At 35.5% G+C, this 21009-nt stretch overlaps 1 protein-coding gene across 1 annotated transcript in view; it reads left to right on the top strand.

Moving 5' to 3' along the window:
* The window catches only part of ADAM23 (ADAM metallopeptidase domain 23), a 68292-nt gene that overhangs the window by 18205 nt on the left and 29078 nt on the right, over positions 1–21009 (top strand). Inside the window, exons 4-11 of the mRNA XM_086465521.1 lie at positions 4653–4716; positions 8833–8915; positions 9617–9680; positions 12687–12759; positions 13292–13365; positions 14277–14342; positions 17892–17963; positions 20658–20824. Coding sequence (XP_086321647.1) covers positions 4653–4716; positions 8833–8915; positions 9617–9680; positions 12687–12759; positions 13292–13365; positions 14277–14342; positions 17892–17963; positions 20658–20824 — 663 coding nt within the window. The remainder of the gene's footprint in view (positions 1–4652; positions 4717–8832; positions 8916–9616; positions 9681–12686; positions 12760–13291; positions 13366–14276; positions 14343–17891; positions 17964–20657; positions 20825–21009) is intronic.

Below are 21009 nucleotides of genomic sequence, written 5' to 3' on the forward strand. Positions count from 1 at the left end.
TCACTTTTTTATATGCTACTCAACTGTATCTGTCAAACGGACAAAAACATGTGATGGGTGTTCTGTTAAGTAATTCAACTAAACTAGGTTGCTCAGACACTGGTACTTGAGCTTGAATCGTTTCAGAATACTTAAAAAAAAAATCAATTATTGCTTGGTAGTAGGTTAGTATAAAGATCATTTAAGGTATGTAAGAAAGATAATTCATCTGTAGCCCGATTTTCTACAGGCTGTGTACTAGGTTCCTGGAAGCTAACTTGGTTACTTGTGTATGAGGTATCTTTTAGTCATTTCATAGCCCAAATCAATTGTTTTCATCAGGATAGTTAGATGCCAGCTGAGGTAAGCCACTTTTAACACTGCACCTCTTCTGCTAATGAAAACAGCAACAGTGAAATATATGCTGGGGAAGTGGATGTGAGTTCTTCAGAAAGCATCTACTGCTTGCTGTAACACCTGGCCTGTGTCTTCAAAGGCAGCAACTACCAGGAATGACATATCCCATTGCTGCTTATTTTGCGTCTCCTGATATAAGATAGAAGAGCTGATGATGCAGGGCAGCGTAATAAGAACAATTACCTAAGACAAACAAGGCAGTGTGGGAGGAACTATAGAAAAGGACACAGCAGGTGAATCTTTTTTTTTGGTGTGAGTTCATTCAGCATGTTGCAATTTGATGTGTTCATTGTAGGGCATCATACTAATGTGTTACTAGCCTAAATGTGCTTTTGTTTGATGTGATCATGACTTACGCAATTGTTTGAATCAGTTTGCGATGATTCTCGTGCTTATAATATTGAAAAATAAATTTACTGTACTGGATGCATTCCTGCTCAATCAAAATGTAAATGGATTAACTGAAAGGTGACAAAACATAGTCCAGTGTAGACGAGACACAAACGTATTTTCTAAAATTCAGGGCTGCCTTTCAGAGGTAAATTTATGCATTCTGTAAATAAGGAAGAAGACTTATTTTGTGATGTGAATGCTCCTTACTTTATGCATGAGTTCTGTATATCGTTCTTCAGGCACTTGTACTTCTACATGAGCTCTTAATCAGTGTATTCTAGGCCTTTCTTTTTTATGCCACTTATGTAAAGGATCCCATCACACCTACTGGTGAAAATACAGTGCTCTTCTGTGTATCTTTCATGTTGGAAAAAATGTTTGAAAGTTATTTTGGTTAAGTGTTCTTTTTTTAAAAAAAATAATTTCTTGTGTCTTTTGTCAGATTTGTCAGCATTAGCAACAGGTAAAAGTTTTGGTAGGGAAGCTTTTGTAGCTGCTGTTGTTCCTGGAGCTTTAGCAAAATATAGAACAAATGCCCTTACCCAAATTCTGCCTCTTTGCAGCAGTAGTGGAACATTTTTGCTGAATTTTTCAGTCCTAGGCTACTCTCAGCATTATCACATTTCAATACTAACCATTTATAAGCATAGTTATGGATGTGTTTGCACTGATTTTGCTACAAATTTAGAGAACAGGACTGAGATTAGCTTTATTATTGAAGCAACTGTTGTATGTATTAGCAGAGCCGTGTTGGAAAACGCCTGCAAACACACTGTCCCGCTCCTGTTCCCTGCTCTTCCTCTGAATAAGATCATGGTTGTCTCAGACTAGCAATAAGCATTGAGGGGTTACAAATGCTGTAATTAAACTACAGTTAGTTGTGAGTCAGTAGACACAGTGTGAAATCACCCACTGCAAGTCTTGTGAGATGCCAAAAGCACTAGATAGTACTGAAAGCAGTTCTGAGATCAGTCATGTAAGGTTGCTAGAAGAGGACAAAAAAGGGGGCATGAGAGTGTGAGCTTGATTTGGAAATGGGTAGATAAATGCTGATCCTGGAATTTGTTTCAGGAAACCAAACAGTCTCAGTGAATTCAAAGTGTCTGTTTGTCTACGGTTAGCCTGTAACCTGGGCTAAACTATAACAGATGCTATATCAGCCAGTGACCCCTCACCAGCCAGAAAGGAGAATCAGGAAAAGGAGAGGAGACCCGTAGGTTGAAGTGAAAACAGATTTAACGAAATAGCACTAATATCAACAAATGTATACAAAGTTATACTCTGCCAAATGACCGTGCAACAGTCACAATCGACAGGAGACCAGTCCTCAGGAGCAGGGAGAAGCCAGAGGAGGCGCAGAAGGGACTCCAGCAGGAAACCCACAGGAGCTCCCCTTCCTCAGCAAACCTTCCCCCTTTACAATGAGCAGGACATGATGGTAAGGGCTACCCCTGTAGCTCACTCAGGGCAGCTGCCTTGGCTGGCTCAAAACTGCTAATGGCCTGCCTGGCATGGCTGGCCTGTGATTCTATCCCAGCCAAACCAGGACAGTGTGGCAACTCATTTATATAAAATCCTACCAGTTAAGGGAGAGGGGAAAGGGAGGCAATCAACAGTTGTCTTGGCAAAAAGACCTGAAGTCAATAGTTTCCTGGTTTCTTGCAAGCAGGGCCAGCGTCAGTGCAAGTGCACCATAAAGCTCACTACACTGCCACCCAAAAGTTGGCCAGGAGATGCAAACCCACGGAGAGGACAGCACGGGCCAGCCAGCCACCTCCAGAGCACTTTGCAGTCAGCTGCTGTCTTGCGGCTCTCTGGGAACCACGAGCATCTCGGGGTTGTTGGCCATGGCTGTGGGTTGGAAACACAAAATGTTTGTAGCTCTTGGGGTTAGGGGGAACAGCAGAACAGGAGGGGAGCATGCGCTTCCACAGCTGTAAGAACAGCCAGAGGAGGAGCAGGAGTTGTTCCCCAGGCTCAAAACTGCTAACAGCTTGCCTAGCATGGCTGGTGTGTGATTCTATGCCAGCCAAACCAGGACACTGTCAAAATCTGGTCAAGGCCCCTTCAAGTTGAATGTAGTTCTAGTGTTTAACCATCCTCAGTGGTGGTTTTTTGGTGTTTTTTTTAATTTATATCTAATCAGAATGTTCTGTTTTCCTACTTGTGTCAGTTACCTCTAGCCTTGTTAATGCCATCCAGTTAAGTACTGAGGATAGCAGTCTTTATGCTTCATGGTAAATATGAAAAATTCAAAGAAAAGGACATTATCAGCACTCTAAAGTTTAATTGCTTTGTATATGTAATCCTCTTTAGAAGCTTCAAACCTTCCACACTGAAGAAGTGAATGTTTGCTTTGTAGTCCAGTACTTACAGTATTTATAAAACATTTGTATTTTCTTGCAGAAAATTTATAGCTTACTGTGATACAAATAGAAAAAAGTTAAAATTATTTTATGCAACTGAATTTATTTTTAAATCTGCACTTTAAAAATGTGTCTATTAAATATTGCTATCAAAATGAAGGTTAAGACAAATGATGGTACTTCAGTAATTATTCATGGCTATTGGTGTTGGTTTTGCAGGCACAGTGTGCCCATAATGTGGGGTCTCAATTCCATGAAAAAAGACTTTTAAGAGAACTACTGGTAACTGACTTCTGCAGGATCTTCTCTAATAAGCTTAGCGCCTGATAAATGCGGCATGATGAATTGATTTTGTGAGCCAGTAGTCCCAGAGTTGAAGTGTTACCAGGATTGCTAATAGCCTAATCTGAGATTTGAGATACTTTTTTATCATAAGTTGTTGTTAGTTGTGAATTCTCATCAGAGCTATTTTGTCAGACGAGGCTTCCCTAATGATGATGTTTTTCATTCATAGGAACAATATTATGGTTTTGATGTATGCACCACTGTCAGACCATTCAATGATTTTTTTTTTTTTTTTTTTAATTTGGAAGGGTACAGGCACTTAGAGACTTGAAAAATGTTGAGAATTCTGGATAACAATAAGTGCTTATCTTGCATATATGGGGGGGCAGTTAACATATTTAACTCCTTTGCTGTCCCTGGGCTGCTATGCTGCAACCCTGATTATGATGAGGTGAGAGGTGAATGGGGCATTGGAGTTATCCCAGAATATGTACAGGCTAGCTGATCTTTTTTAAAAAAAAAAATAAAAAATTCAACTGTAAATTATACAGTATGGGAAAATTTTATGCTTCAGAAAATTTTCTTGCCAGAGTTAGGAAAATAGGAGTGAGAAAAGAATCTGAGAAGAAAAAGTGAAAGGAAGAAAAGGGGTAGTACGCTTGGCTTTTTTTTTGTGTGGGTGTTTTTGTTTGTTTTTTTTTTTTTTAAGAACATTACTGTTTCGGAAAAAAATGACTATTTGCAATTGTGAAAATGAGGTACAAGTGAAGTATACACTCTTGTCTTCAGAACAATCATGTATGTATTTGTTCAGCCTTACATATACTCTGTTTAACTTTTAGATAAAATATAAAACTTATTTGAAAAAAAAAATGAACTAAACTTATATTTTGTCAGTACCAGTTGGCAGCAAAGTTCTAAAGCCATGGGATGGTTTTTTGCTTATTTAAAAGGCTGATGATCTAATTGTAAAGCTGAAATACAGGGGATTAGATTGCAGAATGAAATTACCCTTTCTGTAGCACACTCTGACCCAGTGCACCAGCAAACCATTTGCTGGACACAAGCTGCTTGATTATTATTTTTTTAAATCAATTTACAAAGAAAGAAAAAATGGTTTGAAAATTCTAACCAAAAAACCCAAACCCGCCCATAGCAGTAGAAAGAATATTCAGATTTTTTCTCATCTTGATTTTTTTTTCTCTTTGACAGTGACTTGTTATCTTCCAATTATGTGGAGATTCACTATCAAGATGGAAAACAGAAGTTTTCTAAGGTATCGTGCTCTTAAAATGTATCAGGATGGTCTTTCTGAGGGAACAATGCCAATAATATGTTATAAAAAGAAAAAAATGTTTTGTGAGACTTGAAAACGCCAGAAGCTTTTTTTCCACACGTACAAGGTAACTGTGATGTCATCTTGTAAAGATACTTCAGTAATACAAGAAGAATTGCACAGAAAAGGAAAGCTGTGTGTCAGGGTGAGGGGTATGCAGTGGTAGGTGGTAGTAGTGAAGATGGTCCAGATACTGCCAGAACAATTACTTCCTGTAAAATGTAGGGGCTGGAGGGGTTGAAGTCACCATCAGTATCGTCTTCATTAATTATTTACATGTCCTTAGCACAAAGTGCAAGGGGAAGGGATAGTGATAATGTAAGGCATTCAAACCAACCAAAAAACCTTGCAGTCACTTTTCTTTGCAAGAATTATACAGTTGTGAAACGGAAAATGGCTTAACTCCAGAGGTTAAGGTTTCAGTTATTACAAAACCAGCATATTGCTTGACATCCAATTAATTACACTTGTCAAACTAGTTCCCAGATTGAATTTAGTGCCATAAGCTATTGATCCACTGATAAAAAGATTAAAGTCATGCGAGATAGTCCAACCCTAAGGGAACCAGATCAGTCTTTCTTTGTTCTAGTAACAAAATTTGGACTGGTAGGTTCCTAGGAAGGTTATAAACTACATTTTCAGGTAATGACTTTTTTTTTGTATTTGGTATGAATGCTGAAGTATTTGTTGTGAGCTTATTACATGTGAAATATATCTCTGTTTAGAGTGGTGGAAAGCAAGCATTCAAGTTGCATTTATGCCTTCAGCAAGTTGGGACTGTTGTTTGTCCAGGTATTAGATGTCTAGTTTATTATTTTGTTCTTGTTACAGAGAATCTCAAATAAAACAATATATTTAGGGCAAATATTAGGCCAAAATTAAACAATTACATTGCAATACAATTATTGCAATATACTGGTTTGTTTTCTTTCACTAAGAAGAAAAATAGTTTCATGTAATATACTGAGGAAGTTGTTTCATTAAGACTTAGTACTTTGCAGAATAGGCAAAAATGCTAAATGATGCAAGAAAACAATTCCCTCTGGCATTTAGACAAGCTCATGCAATTGTCAGCTGCAGCACTAGCATTGAGCACTGCAGTTGCTGAATCATGAATCTGACTGGAAAATTATATTAGAAATTTAGACTCAGCAAATGGACTACCTTTGCATGCTGCAGTAACTTGATCCGAACTTCCTAGGGGATGTTTTTTGAATTGATTTATTTAGAAGCAATGAGAGAGCTCCTGAGGTCACATTAATCTGTAAAAGGCTTCATTATAAGTTCAGAGGATACACACACAATTTGTGTAAGAGATCAGATAAGGACTGTGTTCTGGTCTTTTGCATGATCTTATAATGCTTTTTACAGCTGAGTAAGTAAAAGATTGGTTTATTTCCTGATGTGAATGTAAAGAAGTGAGATCTTGATGAGAAGTATTGTATTTTTTAGAAGGAGGTAGTTTATTACAGGAGTGGAAACACTGAAGAACAAACAGCAATTTCTTTACTCAAATGCCCGTCTTTTAAATAAAAAGTATTGAAGAGCTACTTGTGTGAGAAAGATAATCATGATTTAGTTGCTAAAAAGCATGGTGTATGCATTCTCACTAATGAAAAGGTAAATATGTAGTGATTGCTTTCTGTGTAGTACTTTGATTTAATTATGTACAATAGTCTGTTAGGAATTTCAGAATCTGAATAACTCGTTAAATAAGATGCAAAATGGAAATAATGCTGTGCATATTTAAACAAAAAGCATTTACATTGTTGGTACTTCCTTGAGTTATAATCATTGGAGAAGGAATGGGTCCAATGTGCTTGTTGGAATTCAAATCACATGAACCAGAATTAAAGATATTTTGATGATGAATGGTATGTTTTTCAAACAATGTGTGAGAAATACAACCACATTTAAGGGTTTTTAATAAAACTTCTTGAGAATACTTTTTATCTTTAGTTTAGCTGAGGTTATTGTTGGTAGACATAAAAGACCAACTACTTAAATGACATAAATTGATATCATTCAGTTTTCCTCATTTTAGCTTCACTGACACATAGCAGCAGAATTACTGCTGTTTAACAGCTTCTAAATTTACTAGTCCTTTTTCTTTAGAAAAGTGAAAGTAATTCTTCAGAAAGTCCAAGTAAGTTTCTTGGTTTCTTTCTAAACGTTCATAGCTTGAACAGTCTGTAAATGCTGGTCTTGATACTTTATTTCTGTTGATAGAAAATAAATGTACTGTTCTCATTTACTTATTGAAACATTCCTGTGAAGCCAGTTTATTTCACCCTTAGTCACAATAAGTAGTTCTGTAAGCCTCTAACCATCTAATCAGTTTATTCTGCAGCGATTTATGCAATTTTAGGGATTAGTAATTCTGATGACCAGCAATAAGGGTAGAATTAATTTCTGTATCAGAATAGAGATAAAGGATTTAATAATTTGCCGTGTGGCTGTGTATAGTATGTAATCCTAAAAATATGCTAAAGATTTTAGACTTTCATATATTTTTACAATTGAACAATATGAAACTCTTGATAGTGCAGTAGAACTCTACTTCCATTACATGGAGAAATAAAATCCCCCAAATTTAGTACATAGAAGAAAACTAGACCATATAGAGGAAAATGACAAATTGTGGAACTACAGAAAGTAAAAAAAATCCAAGATTTAAAAATATCTTAATGAAATTATTTTAACATTAGTAATTCTTGTGTGTGAGTAGATGTTACTTTGATAAAAGTTATTTCTGAATTTCTCATCTGAATCATTTATTTTTTTGTAGTCTGCTGTTAAGACCTCCTCCTAGAATCTTCCTATCCTCTGCGACACAGAACCATTCTCCCTCTTTCTGACTTCATAAATTTTTGTCTTTTCTACAAAATGAGACTGCTTTAGCTTGATTCATGTAGGGTGCTCTGACACAAAGTAGCTAGTAGCTTTGGAGATAGAGCAAGGCTTTTCTGGATCAGAACTCTAAGATTTGAAGAATATACCAATTCTTCTCTGTGGTATTTTGGTCTCCTGCTTTCTCCTGTTCTCCCCGGCCATATATACACATATTGCAACTTCCCTTACATTCTTGTGGAGAAGTGGAAGACCATACACAGAGCTTCATGGCACCCTCATTTGGCAGCACATTTCTATTCAGCCTAATCCCTGCATCAGTTGACTGTTCAAATCTTGCATTGCAGCATTCACTAGAGTCTCTCGTATCATTAGGGCCTTTGAGAAATGATGTTTTGGATTGCAGTTTTGGATGTAGTTTGCCTGATTTTATTTTTTTTTAGAGAGTCTTAACACTTAAACACACTTCAGATAATTTAAATGTTATTATTTTTTTAAATAGAAGGCAGGAATTTGACTAAAACGTGACTGCTGACATCATTTTCATCCTACCATTTTAAAAATAATTTTGATTTTGCATCTATTTGGAATTTTATGCAGTTAAAATTAAGAGTTGACTTTTAGTACCCTTTTGGATGTATACAGTAAAAATGCAACTGTACACTTTAGTGTTAAACTGAACTCACTTTCTGGCTCATTCATCATTAGTGATATTGGTACTTACAGTCTAATGATGTAACGTTTAAATGATAAATTTTTAGTGAGACAGAATTGGTAGAATCCAGATCTAAGCCAAATACATGCCAGATGATTGATGAACAATGTATCGCTTGTAATTTTAACAAACCTGGAAGGCATCAAGAAACTATTCGATGCTCATGTAACCTGCATTACATAACATTTTTACAGAATCAATGTACAGCAAAGAAATATGCTTAAAAGATCAAGAATTCTGTGACTTCAAGCAAAGAATAACCAATGTTATGGCTTGAGGACTTAGATAAATTAGTCTTTACTAGGCACAGTTTTTCTCTTGTAAATAATTAGGACTAGTCATTGGTTTTTACTTTAGCAATCATTGCTTTCTCTGAAATATTATCTAGTGCGACGTGTTAGATGTGTTTGGTTTTTTTTTTTGCGTTGGTTTAAGCAACAGGTATTAATCAGGATAATTTTGTGTGTGTGATTGTTTTTAAACATTATTAGGGTGGAGAGCATTGTTACTACCATGGAAATATCAGAGGCATCAAGGATTCCAAAGTTGCTCTTTCAACTTGTAATGGACTTCAGTAAGTGGACATTCTCATTTTTCAAAGAAGGCTATTAACTAATTATTACTCTTGAATATTATCTCTTAATAAGTGAGAGACTGAAACTTTACAGGCCCAAGATTTTTGATGTTTTGAAATGCCAGTACCAGCTGTGCCAAACTGCTGGCATTTTTTTTCAGTATCATTGGGATTAATGTCTTTTGATGCTGCCTTATGCGATCTTTGAATATGGTAAGTGCAAATAAATATTTCAACAGATGGTTTATTATGGTAAAGGATAAACAGTTTGCATGCTCAGTATTCATGTATGATTCTGTCAGCCAGAAAACCCGATCTTTTTATTAGATCGTACAAGGAAAAAAAATGGAAGTTAGTCCTTTCTAGGATTAGTTACTGTTAAGTGCAGCTCAGCTGCTGATTATATTCTGCATGCTAATGTGTGTCTTAGGACTTCCCCTTTCCAAGGTCAAATCTTTACTCTCTTTGGTGCTTTGTCATTACATTGACGTTACATTCAGTGTTAGTTCATTAAAATGCACCTCATCTCTTAAAAAAAATTCTTAGCTTTAGCCATATGCAGTAATAATGAACATATATAGAGTTTAGTTTAATCAGTTTTTCAGCCCTAAGTTTGGTTTTGTCTCGTCAAAAATCATATTCTGGAGTCACGTTAATTTCCATGTAATCCTAAATATAATTTCTTTTTCTCCGTGTTCTAGTGGCATGTTTGAAGATAGTACTTATTTGTACTTGATAGAACCGATGGATCTAACCGATAGTGCAGTAAGTTTATTTTTATCTAATTTATTTGGTTTGGGAAAGAGAGTGCACAAGGAATAACAAACGGAAGTATTAGAATCAATCAAGAAATGAGTGACCTCTCTCATGCATTCATTACAAAACCAAAAGTATTTTAGAACACTTGATTGGAATTTAAGGCAAGAAATGTGTAAGTGTGAATTACCTAAGGTTTTTCTCTGCTTTTCTTTGATCTTTCTTTTCCTAGTTATTGTTGATCATTTAGATGTTGGGAGTAGACTAAAAAGACTGTTTCCATAGCAAATGGTTATGGACTGTCAAAAAGTGTTTATCAGTTTGCTCTAGTACTTGAACTAAAGGATTTATAAATTCAAAGAAGGGATCTCTGGAAGTCATCTATTCATCCCTCTCTAAATAGCTGGATCAGACTGCTCTTGACCTACTGTGTTTCCACAAAGAGCTTAATGAAGTAGATAATTATATCTGGGTATCTTAGACTTTGTATGTGTTAAGTCAGGGGTCGCTGTATAGCTTAAATTATTCTGATCCAGCATATTCAAATATATGACTATGCTGGATCAGCATGTAGGACTGTATTTCTGCAAAAATCTTGCTAACTGTTACTATTTTTGTAGTTCATGTTAAGTATTTTAATACAGCTGTTCCTAAAGTTTTAGCTGTAAGAGAACGGACTCAATTTCATAGACAGTAGTGTTGTCCGACAAGCTGGGTCCAGTACCTGGTGTGCAACAAGTCAATTGTACACACAGAGACGAGATATTTATTTATTTCAAATACGCACAGAAAAGGCTGCTAGGTGGAAATTCCACAAAGCTAGCCCACCTCGTTGTTTTGCTTTACAGTTGATGTACACTTTACAGTTACATGATTTACTTAATTACTGTGCATGCTCAGAAGGTATTTATTGTTAGGTCTCTAAAACAAAAAATATAAACTAAATTAATTAGCTCACAGATTTTCAAGGGTGTTTTCCTTGAAAAAGTGTTTTGTACTGATTAATGGTCCTTGCCTAGATCGCAAATATCAGTACAAACAAGTAAGACTATCTGGTGGTACTTTCCTGGTTAGAACGTTTCTCTTTTATCAGTCTGTCCATGTTGTTCTTATTCAAGGGAATAGCATTAGTAAGGTATGCATTGCTGATAGACCCACCTGGTCCAGTGGACTAAACAGTGGGCCTTGAGTCAAGTGAAAAACAGGACTGGAGTCTGGGAAAACAGGACTGAGCTTGGGAAAGGATCTCTTGCTGTCAGACCACCTGGTCCATCACACAAAACAACAGGCCCTGAGTCTTGTGAAAAACAGGACCGAAAACAGGGCCGAACTTGGGAAAGAAAAGGAAGGAAAAACTCCACTGCTAAAAAGTAGGAAAAAAAAAATTTCATTGCTTGTTGTACATCAGTAGTAAAACCAGGTAGATTTTTACCTCTTGAATGGTTCAAAGATTTCAGTGAATGATTCTGCAACATTGAGACAGAGAATTCTTAAGGTTTGTATCCTGCTTGGTCTGTAGGATGTATTCCAGATGCTGTATCACAGCTCTCGAGCTTGTCTTGGTCTAGTACTTACCAGTATATGACAAATAATGTAGTGCTGCAGAACTGATACATTTTAGTGTCCGTAAAGCTGAACTTACAGTCCGAAGCAAGATCTGCAAAATCTTTGGCTCCTGACACTTTCAAAGAAACTGGATCAACATTCAAAGGAATTGGTGTCATTTGGGTGATCAGTTATTGGGTTGTGAATGAAACTGTAGACACACAGGGAAGTATTACGTCCAGAAAAATTTCTCAGTCTCCTCGGGAACAATGTTTCATGCCATGTGTTAAGCTGTGTAATGCATTTTGATGTAGCACATATCCATAAAGATTGTAAGGCTGAAAACTGACAGCACAAAACCAGTAAGTTAATGGAGACTATATTTATACAACAGTATCCACATAGTGGCAGAAGAGAATTTGACTAAACTGTTTTCTTGCTTGGGTGGACAAAGGAAACCAGGATCTCTTTCTCATTGTGATATTTCAGTAAAACTTGGAAGTAGAGCAAAAGTTTTAGTTATAAAAGTGAGATGCCATCTGCCAACTCTATTAAGGATTCAAGTGAAATTCTAAATGAAAAGACAGATGAGATAAATATTTTTCTCAAAACTACTGAAGATCAAAATAATACAGCTATAGAGAGCTTTAATTTTTTGGTTGTACTATGTGAGATAAATATCTTGCACACAGCCTTCAGCATGTAATTTGTTCAGCTTGATCAATCTCAACTATAGTAGATACTGTATAAAACTTTTTTCTGCCCCCTCCAAAAGGTGCAGTATTTTCCTTCAATGTGTATGTATACCTTACGGAAGTTACAAAATAATGGCATCCTACCTTTGAAAAGAATTGCTTGTTTTGGCAGGCTCTGCAAAGGAGGTGTAACGGATGAGAGAGAGTTGTTTTCTAGAGCAGATACCAAAGTGTGGTAATTTGGGGCATGTCAGACTTCTAAAGAAAATATGCATTGAAAGTCTTCTCCTTTCTAAGTGTTGCATGCACCAGTAAAACAGAGTGAAATAATCCCTGTAAAGATAGTGTATTGATTAGTTTCTTGCATTTTGCTGCAATTAGAAAGATACGTTTTTGTCGCGAATAGCAATAGTTGCTTTTTATCTGTGGGAGGACAATTTCAACTAGATATGTATTCTCTGATTTGATTTATTGGAATACGTGCTCTGTGTTCTCTAACACTAAGTCTTTAAAGGACTTCTTTCACATAATCTGAAAGACATCTCTGATATTTCAGTTTTGTAGGCCAGTAAATGTGCTGAAGCAGAGAGGCTCCATGGTTTGCTCAGGACTGCAAACAGATTGCTTCAAATTAGTACTATGCCAAACTATGGTTGCTTGCATTTTATGGAAAAATAATTAAAAAATAATAAATATGATAAATACTGAAAGAAGTGCCTCACTTTTCACTCAACACTATTAATTAGAAGAAAATGTCATGTATTTTTATTACCAGGAAAGTAAAAGTAGACCGCATATCATCCAAAGAACTTATGGAACACAAGCCTCCAAGCAGTTGCAGGACCCTGGTATGTTTTTGCTTATGTTGTGAGTTTTTCAGTATTAGAAATATTTGTATATATAACTTGAAAAATTGACTATTAGGCTAATATAAATTCTATATAAAATTGCTGACATTTAGAAAAACTTTGAAAAATAGATATTAACCTGATGCTTTTCGCCATTGCAATGGAATTTAGAGTTGTCAAAAAGCAGCTGAAAGATTTCCTCCTATAAAGACCTGTGTTTAGCTTTCTTCTGCAAATCATTTAATTTAATCAGTGATATTAATGCTATTGAGGATGGAAGATGGAAGAAAACATATTCTAAACCAGGGTTACAATCTGTTTGCCTCCCCTCGCATGCTTTATTTCTAACTGTAGATTTCTAAATTACTTGAATTTTGAGATGAGATATTTTACATTTTGTGTATTTTAAAAAGAACTTTTCAATAGCAAAGGTTCTTCTAATTTTGGTGATCTTAATCTGCTTTTGATTTGGACAGTGTACATAAGTAGTTTAAAATAATGCTATGAAATTCTTAAATTGTAATTTGTACAGAGTCTGAATCTAGTTCTGAATGGCCATTTCTGTCTGAACTACAGTGGCTGAGGAGAAAGAGAAGAAAGAGAGCAGTGAGTAGAAGTGTGACCCTGAACTAAGACCTTTTATAAAAACAAACCCAAACCCACTAATTTCAGGATTTTTTTAATGTTGAGAGAACCCAGGCTTTAGAAAACAAGTATTTTTAGTAAGTTAGCATTGTTACATAATTCAATTATCAAATGATAAGATTATCCTTTAAAAATAGAATATTTGGAGAAAAGTGGATAAACTTTATAAAGTGACAGCAGTATTATCAAGTTTAGTAGTGAGAATGAGTTTAGAATTTTAAGTTTTGAGACTGCTGGAAGATAAAGAATAATTTAGAATCAAAACTTGCTATTTATAGGTATCTGACTTTATTTTCATTTGGCTTGTTAAGTAGCATGATTAAATTAAAAATCCAAATAAGGACACACGGAACTGAGTTCTTGGGAGAATAAAGTGGACAGTCCTCATGACCTGCACATGCATATGTGCTGGGTGAATTATTGAGTTAAAGAAGATTAATCTGCACTTCTTTACTGAGTCGCACAATCCACAGTGTATTTTTTGAGTGCACATCTATTTTTAGTAACTTTCTTCCTCATTAAATCTGTGATGAAAAGTACAGTAGACCAAGAGGTTTTTAGTGTTTGAGATTCTTCTCCTTTGTGAAAATAAGAGAGGAGGGAATCAGTGGTGGTTTCTGTGCTGAACCAAAAAGAATAGACTCTAAACATTCTTAATGATGTGACTCAGATTCTCAGCCAGTCTCTATCATAATTCACTATGATTATTTACCCTAGTTGAAAGCCTGACCCAGTTTTTACAGGTTTATGCACTCTACATAATATTTATGGGTAATCCGATTAAACAGCTGCATTTTTTTAATTTTTTTTTTTTTTTTTTGGAAAATCACTGTATCTTCATGATTTCTCAAAGAATTCCTTTAATCCATCAGGTATCTCGTGGTATCTTTGAAGAAATGAAATATCTGGAGCTCATGATAGTCAATGACCATAAAATGGTAAGTGTATCAGTTCAGTGGCAATCTTCCTTTTGATTATAATTTGTAGGTTGATGTACAGCACTGTGCTGCATCAGCTACTTTTGGGTCAAATATTTATCAGCAGCTCTTAAGATTTGTACTGTAAGAGACAGTATCAGTCATAATACCTAATAATGCTTAATGTTACCTAAGATTTTTTACAGCAATTATATGTTCATAATACATCTGAAACACTTTGGCATCGTATGTATGAGTTAGTATGCCCATAACCAGAAACGTAAAGCAATAAAACATTTGTCCAGAACAAACACACTAAATGTTCTAAAATTACATCCTATCCTTAAAGTAATAAAGAGGTCAGAACTTGTTACTTTGAGTTTAGTTTTACTAACTTAGCATATAGACAAAACTATCTGATTGTTCTTCCTGGCTATTCCACGCTTATAAATAGGATTCATAATGAAGTGCAAGGTAAGTTGTTTGTTTGATTCAGAAAGTTTGTCATTTGATTTTTGAAAAAAAAATAAGCGTGTGAGGGAAGCCCACTTTTTTTTCCTTTTGTCTTGAGAGATGACTGAAAAAAATCAGAGCAAATGGCATTTAAAACAACTTGATTGTGCCTTGTTCTGAGCCCTTGACTTGCTTTGCTTTCTTAGCTATTCATTGACTAAGAGGCAAATAAGGATCATCAGCTCTTAGTATGACTTTGCTTCTGTGTGAGCAAGACTTTTATTTTGAAATCAAATTCTGTTGATAACACAGTTTCTTCTTATTTTATGTGCAAGTAATGTAAACTTTTAAGTTTCTGTAAGAGCTCCTTGCATCTCTCACTCTAATGAATGTTTTCGCAATGCTTTAGCTTGTTGCGGGCCCTTTATTCAACACCGAATGATGATTTTAAAACAGCAGGTACCAGAACAGGTTGCAGTATTTTGTACTTGTTCTAGTGCTGAATAGACAAATAATACAACCTTCCCTCATCTGTTTAATAAATCATAGAAATAGTCTGGGCAAAAATGACCTATGTTTAATCTGTGTCAGTTAGCAGTGTGGGGGGAATTTGAATGGGTGGAAAGAGTATGACAGAAATTTCTTCAACTGTTTAACTTCTAAAGCCACCTGGTAGGAAACTATTCTGAGTGCTGATGTGTTAGTTGTTTTAGGGTTAGGGCCCAGTAAATGAAGTTACGGGCATTTTGTGGTCTTGTTTGAGATCTGTGGTTGGTGTTCCTTCCGAAGACGTTGTATTTCTATGTCTGTTTCCTCTGGCCCCTCGCATTACAGACAGGCTTGAAGGACAACCATTCTGTTTGTTGTACTTGTTACAGATGCTGACTGTTGTCTCCTCTCAGGCTTTCTTTCTTAGAACTTTAAACCACAAGCATTCAAGATTTTTTACTTCAGAGTTGTCAGTGACTCAGAAGCAGATAATAATTCTTTTCAAGGAATAAAATGGTTATACTTAAGGAAACGTTCACAATTACGAGTTAAACTGCCAAGCCGGGAGCTCACTAAATGCAGTTCTGATGTTTTCTGCTCCCAGTAGAGGGCGGATTTCTCCTGCAGCAAGGTTCTGTGTGGGAAAAAGTATTTTAAACCTCTTTGGCCATTGTGTTGTTAAGTGGTTAATACTATGTATTTTCACAAATTTTTCTTTCGTGTAATGCTAAAGACACAGCTAAATGTATTTGGTTACATTGTTGCACTTTTTACTGACTTAGATTAATTTCTGTTTTAGGAACTGTGTTTAAACACTTGATGTTCCTTGTTGCTACTGATGTTGGTACCTAAATACTTTAAATAAAACCAAGAACATTTTCCAAAGCACGTTATTTTACCTTTCCATTTCTGGGAAAGTTGGGATTGGTGCAAAACAAAAAGCCAAAGCCACCTTTCCCTGCTCCTCCATTATTTTGTTCTAGTGTCATGGTTCCTTGGGGAGCAAACAGAGTCCTGTGATACAGATACTCAGTGTGCATCCCAGGTGCCTCCTAGCACTGTAGCTGAAAGTGCTTTGCTTTGAGAATAGTTTTAGGGGAGGGAGTCTCTGAAAACTTAGGTTGTAGGGTATTTGAGAATTAAAACTTGCTGTGGATTTGCTGAAGCATTGTGAAACTCAGCGGTGAATAACTGCATATCTAAAAAATTTTATCTTCCTGCAGTCAAATGAATGAGTGTAATCATTAAGTTTGAACTTTTTGTTATCTCTGTGGCATTTCATCCATATAAAACTAGCTTGCTTATGCAAAAATAACTAATTTAAAAGGATGGAAAACGTGTTATCTAATAATACAACACACACAAGAGTGTGTTTGTCACTCTTCTGACTTTCAATTTGAGAAACAGATTATTTAGTTTTAAAATCATTAATGTCTTCCAGTTTTACTTTCACCTTCACACCAAGCATAATTTTGAAAAACAGAGGATGTATCTGTTCTGTAATCCTAATTTGGCAAAATAGTTAATCATCTAATTTATTTGATGAGAGTAGCTACTTGGTTGCTCAGAGAAGAGTCAGACCCTCTTGTTTCAAGGCCTCTTTTTGGGTATTGTATTTCAGAGTGGGAACAGCTGACACTTTGATGGAACTTGATAGTGTTTGCTCATGAGGTGATGAGATTTGTTGCTTTCAACCAGTAGTTTAAACTAGTAAGAGTTTTTTAATAAATACTTTTTACCCTCTTTGTTCTATGCAATTTCATGTTCCTTTTCTGTGAAATTTTGAAGACTTATTTTCCTGCCTGCAAGTCATATTGTGTAATACCATTTTGGTTTGTAATTTTACAGTTTTTTGACAGTCGTGGATTTGTGTTCAGATACCATAGCAGCATCTTTGGAAAATTTGACTCGGAACAGAGGGAACTTGTGGGACAGGATGAGGAAAGACATGAAATGATTGTAATGACATACACAGAAATTATGAAACAGAACTTGTAATACCAGCTCATATAAGTCTATAGAAATGGAAAAAAATTGAAGTTAAAACTTAAAAGATTCAGCTTACTCTTTCCACATGCAAATACATATTTACTTCTACCATGCACTTCCTCTTTCTTTTTGACTGTTATAAATAATGCTACTTGTCATAAATTTTTGTGCTGTGGTAGAGAAAGGATGCCTTTCCAAAGAGCTGTACACAGGTCAAGTGGTAAATGCTTCATCTTCCTGTCTTGTAATTATAGTCATGGAATGTGGCTAGTACAGTCTGTTATTTAACTCATCAGGTTAAGCATAGTTTTAATGGGTACAGCAGCCTCTAAATTTTGAGCTCGTGTTTATGTTCGTGTTTACCTGTAATTTTGTCTCAAACATTTGAATTCTGATTCTAAATAGGATATTTCTTGTGGCTAAATGCTCCTTTTTATAGACGTGAAAGGCTGTCTAGCTTACGTGGCATCCTTTATCTTCCAGGGATTCTTGAATAGATAGATAGCTGTCATCTGAAAAGCTTTTTGATTTTTTTCTTTACTCTTCCTTAAAATGCTAATTTTCCTTTCTTGCTATAAAAATAAAGGATTAGTAATAAATATTTTTCTTACTGTGTTCTACTTTTTCTTCTCCTTTTAGTTCAAAAAGCACCGTTCTTCAAATGCATACACAAACAATTTTGCAAAGTCTGTGGTAAACCTTGTAGATGCTGTAAGTATCTATGTTTCTTTTGAAAATTGTAGCACTGACTTTGTTAGTTTAGGACTGTGTTTAAAAAGTTAACATTAGCAGATATAAGGATAAAAAAAAATGAGCAGCTATAAAAATTGCATTTTAAAACTAATTTCCAGTTCATCTGCAGAAGAATAGCCTGGGGTGAATGTGTAAGAAACCACCAGATTATCCTGAGCGTTTTTCTCAAAGCTTGCAGCTGCCAGAGTTTGCCCTTGGCAGTGGGGGATTTCAAACTTGAAGGAGCTTTCAGTATCTCTCACTGCTTAAGAGTGAGTTTTAATCAAGTTTAGATTTGTAAAACAAATCTAACCATGACTGATTGAAGGTACAAGTATGGTTCACAAAGGATACATATATCTATTGGGAGAAAAAGAGAATGTGAATAAAAATCCTCCTTCATAATTCTGTATTTATAGCTTAAAACCAAACAAGATCCCATTGTAGCACACCATAAACAAGTGGCATTGACACAGATACCGTATTTGTGTCTGTGACTAAATTTAGAACAATTTCTCTTAGAGCGAAAAAACTAAAAGTAAGAGATGTGGTAAAATTGGTGGTTTTTTTTCTCTTTGATATACATATAATGACCACACACATTTCAGAGCTGTGTTTGTAGTTGAAAACAGGATAGGTTCTCTAGTAGTGATGAATACAAAGGCTAGCAAAATTCTGACTCTTGAAGTCCCCTTTCCCTGTGACATTACCGGTATCAGTAGAACTGTGTGATATTATTCTGTGCAAAACATTGTCAACGGTTTGTTTAGTTCAGAGGAAATGATACAGAATTTGTTCTTTGTATCATACATATAAAGTATTATGAATAATACATGTATATTGAAAATTTGGATGAATATAATACATGAAATATTGGAATTGTTTTGGAATATTTTTGTGTAATGATCTGAAAATGCCAGTAGTCTGAAGAAAAGTTATTGGAGCAGATAAAAATATAAATAATTGAGATCATATTTCTGCAATTTATATTGGACGTTCCCAAGGAAAGGGTACCATCTTCATTTTTTTCTCGCATGATCATTATTTCTTTGTATTCTGCATTTTAACAAGAGTTATTTAATCTAGCTTTCCTTTTTCTGACTATTCCTTCTGGTTTTCCATTTTTATTTGCTCTGTGTGTGTACTCGGAAACATTCAGCTTCTCTCAAATGTTGAATTCAGTCCCCTCGTAGAGATCTTGCAAAATGACATCTTAATGACCTTTAAACAAAGCATGAAAAGGAGCAGGAATTTCCGCCGTATTTCCTTGTGTTCACAGGGAGTGGGCTGTATTTCTTACTGATATGTTACTGGGAAAAGGATATTAGCTTTCAGAGGCTTCCAGGTTCTCTGCCCTCTCTTCCATTCTTTCCTTCTTGTTTGCTTCAGGAAATATGGTTTTCCTCTCAGCAAACACAAGTCTTTATTGAGCCACCCATGTGTAATTTCTGGGGTTTAATTTTATTGATTTTTCTCATGTCATTAACCATTTTCTGGGTATGTCCTCAGCCTATCTTCCTCAGATTGAAGCATACTAATATTCTTTTTTCCTTCAAACTTCTTGGACATAATTGAGCTTAGCTGGTTGCTCTCTCTTGCTTTTGCCTCCTTTCCTAAGCTGAATATTATACATTGACTTTTTTATAAGGATAACGCTGCCTTGACACAAAAGACTGGCATGCTAGTCAGTGCTAGTTTATTCAGTATAAATATCCTATCATAACTGCAGGAGGTTATTTGCAGTCCATGTTGCATATTGTAGATATAATTTGGCACAAAGAAAATAAAAGCATGTATTTAGTATGGTGCCTCATGGAAGTGACCAAATAACTTGCCTTTTGTATATTTTACGCATTAGACAGCCAACATATTAATTATCCCCTGCTTGTAGATCATAACTAAGTATGATCAGTAGGTGTTCTTTGTGTCACATGTAAGACTTTTGATGGTTTGATGGGCAGATTGTTTATTGCAGATAAGGAATGCATCTTTTGTAGATCTGCAAGTTCTGAATAACCTTAGTTAATACAATTTGGCATTTTATGACCTGAACCGAAAGAGAGCAGCAGTTTTATTTCAGAATCAAGTGTCATGCACAAAGTTAAAATGGATATTTTAAACCCATTTTGTAATTATTAGGGCCTGACTGTCATTTCCTATTGCTACAGTGACATTAAAATTAATAGAAAAATTAATATTCTTAGTTAATTCTCACATTACTTGAGATGAGTGATCATACTATAAATGAAAATCAAGTATTATATGAATTGGATTTTGGACATACTGGAGAACTGAGAAATTATTTAATCTTGACTTAAGAATTGGCTTTGGCTGTTCTTTGTCTTTGAGATTGCCCAGCATACCTTTGCAGTTCTTCTTTGTTGATTTTTGTACACATTTTCTGCAAAACTCAGTGGTGAAATTACTTGACATGAGAATTTTAAAGAAAAGAGTAGCTCAAAAAAGAGCAGCAAGGTTTTTGTCCTCTAAAACATAAAATTTAAGTTGATCAGGATATTATCTTTTAGGAAATCCAAGGCATTACCAGCTAATTGTTTCCCCGTGTTTCCCTCCTGCTTTATCCCTCTTGTCCTTCCGCTTTACTCTTACTGGCTGACTCTGCATGTTTGACCCAGTGTTCTACTCCTATGCCTGTCCTGTCTCTGCCCTCAGATATACAAGGAACAGCTGAACACCAGGGTGGTTCTTGTTGCTGTGGAAACTTGGACGGACAGAGATCGTATTAATATTCACCCTGACCCTCTGCAGATGCTTCATGATTTCTCCAAATATCGACAGCACTACATCAAACAGCATGCTGATGCTGTGCACCTGCTCTCGTATGTACCATTGTACAATGGTTTAGACTATTACAGTTTCATAATCTTTCTGTCTGCTGCTTTTGTCTACCTGTCTCTTGCTTACTTTTTTGCTTGGTAGTCACTACATCAATCAACATCTGCCTTCCTTAGGAAGCTTAATCTATTTTTTAACATGTTAGTCTATTTTTAATAGGTGTAGCATA

The sequence above is a fragment of the Leptosomus discolor genome, chromosome 5, assembly GCF_034619465.1.
Source record: "Leptosomus discolor isolate bLepDis1 chromosome 5, bLepDis1.hap2, whole genome shotgun sequence".
NCBI classification, from domain to species: domain Eukaryota; kingdom Metazoa; phylum Chordata; class Aves; order Leptosomiformes; family Leptosomidae; genus Leptosomus; species Leptosomus discolor.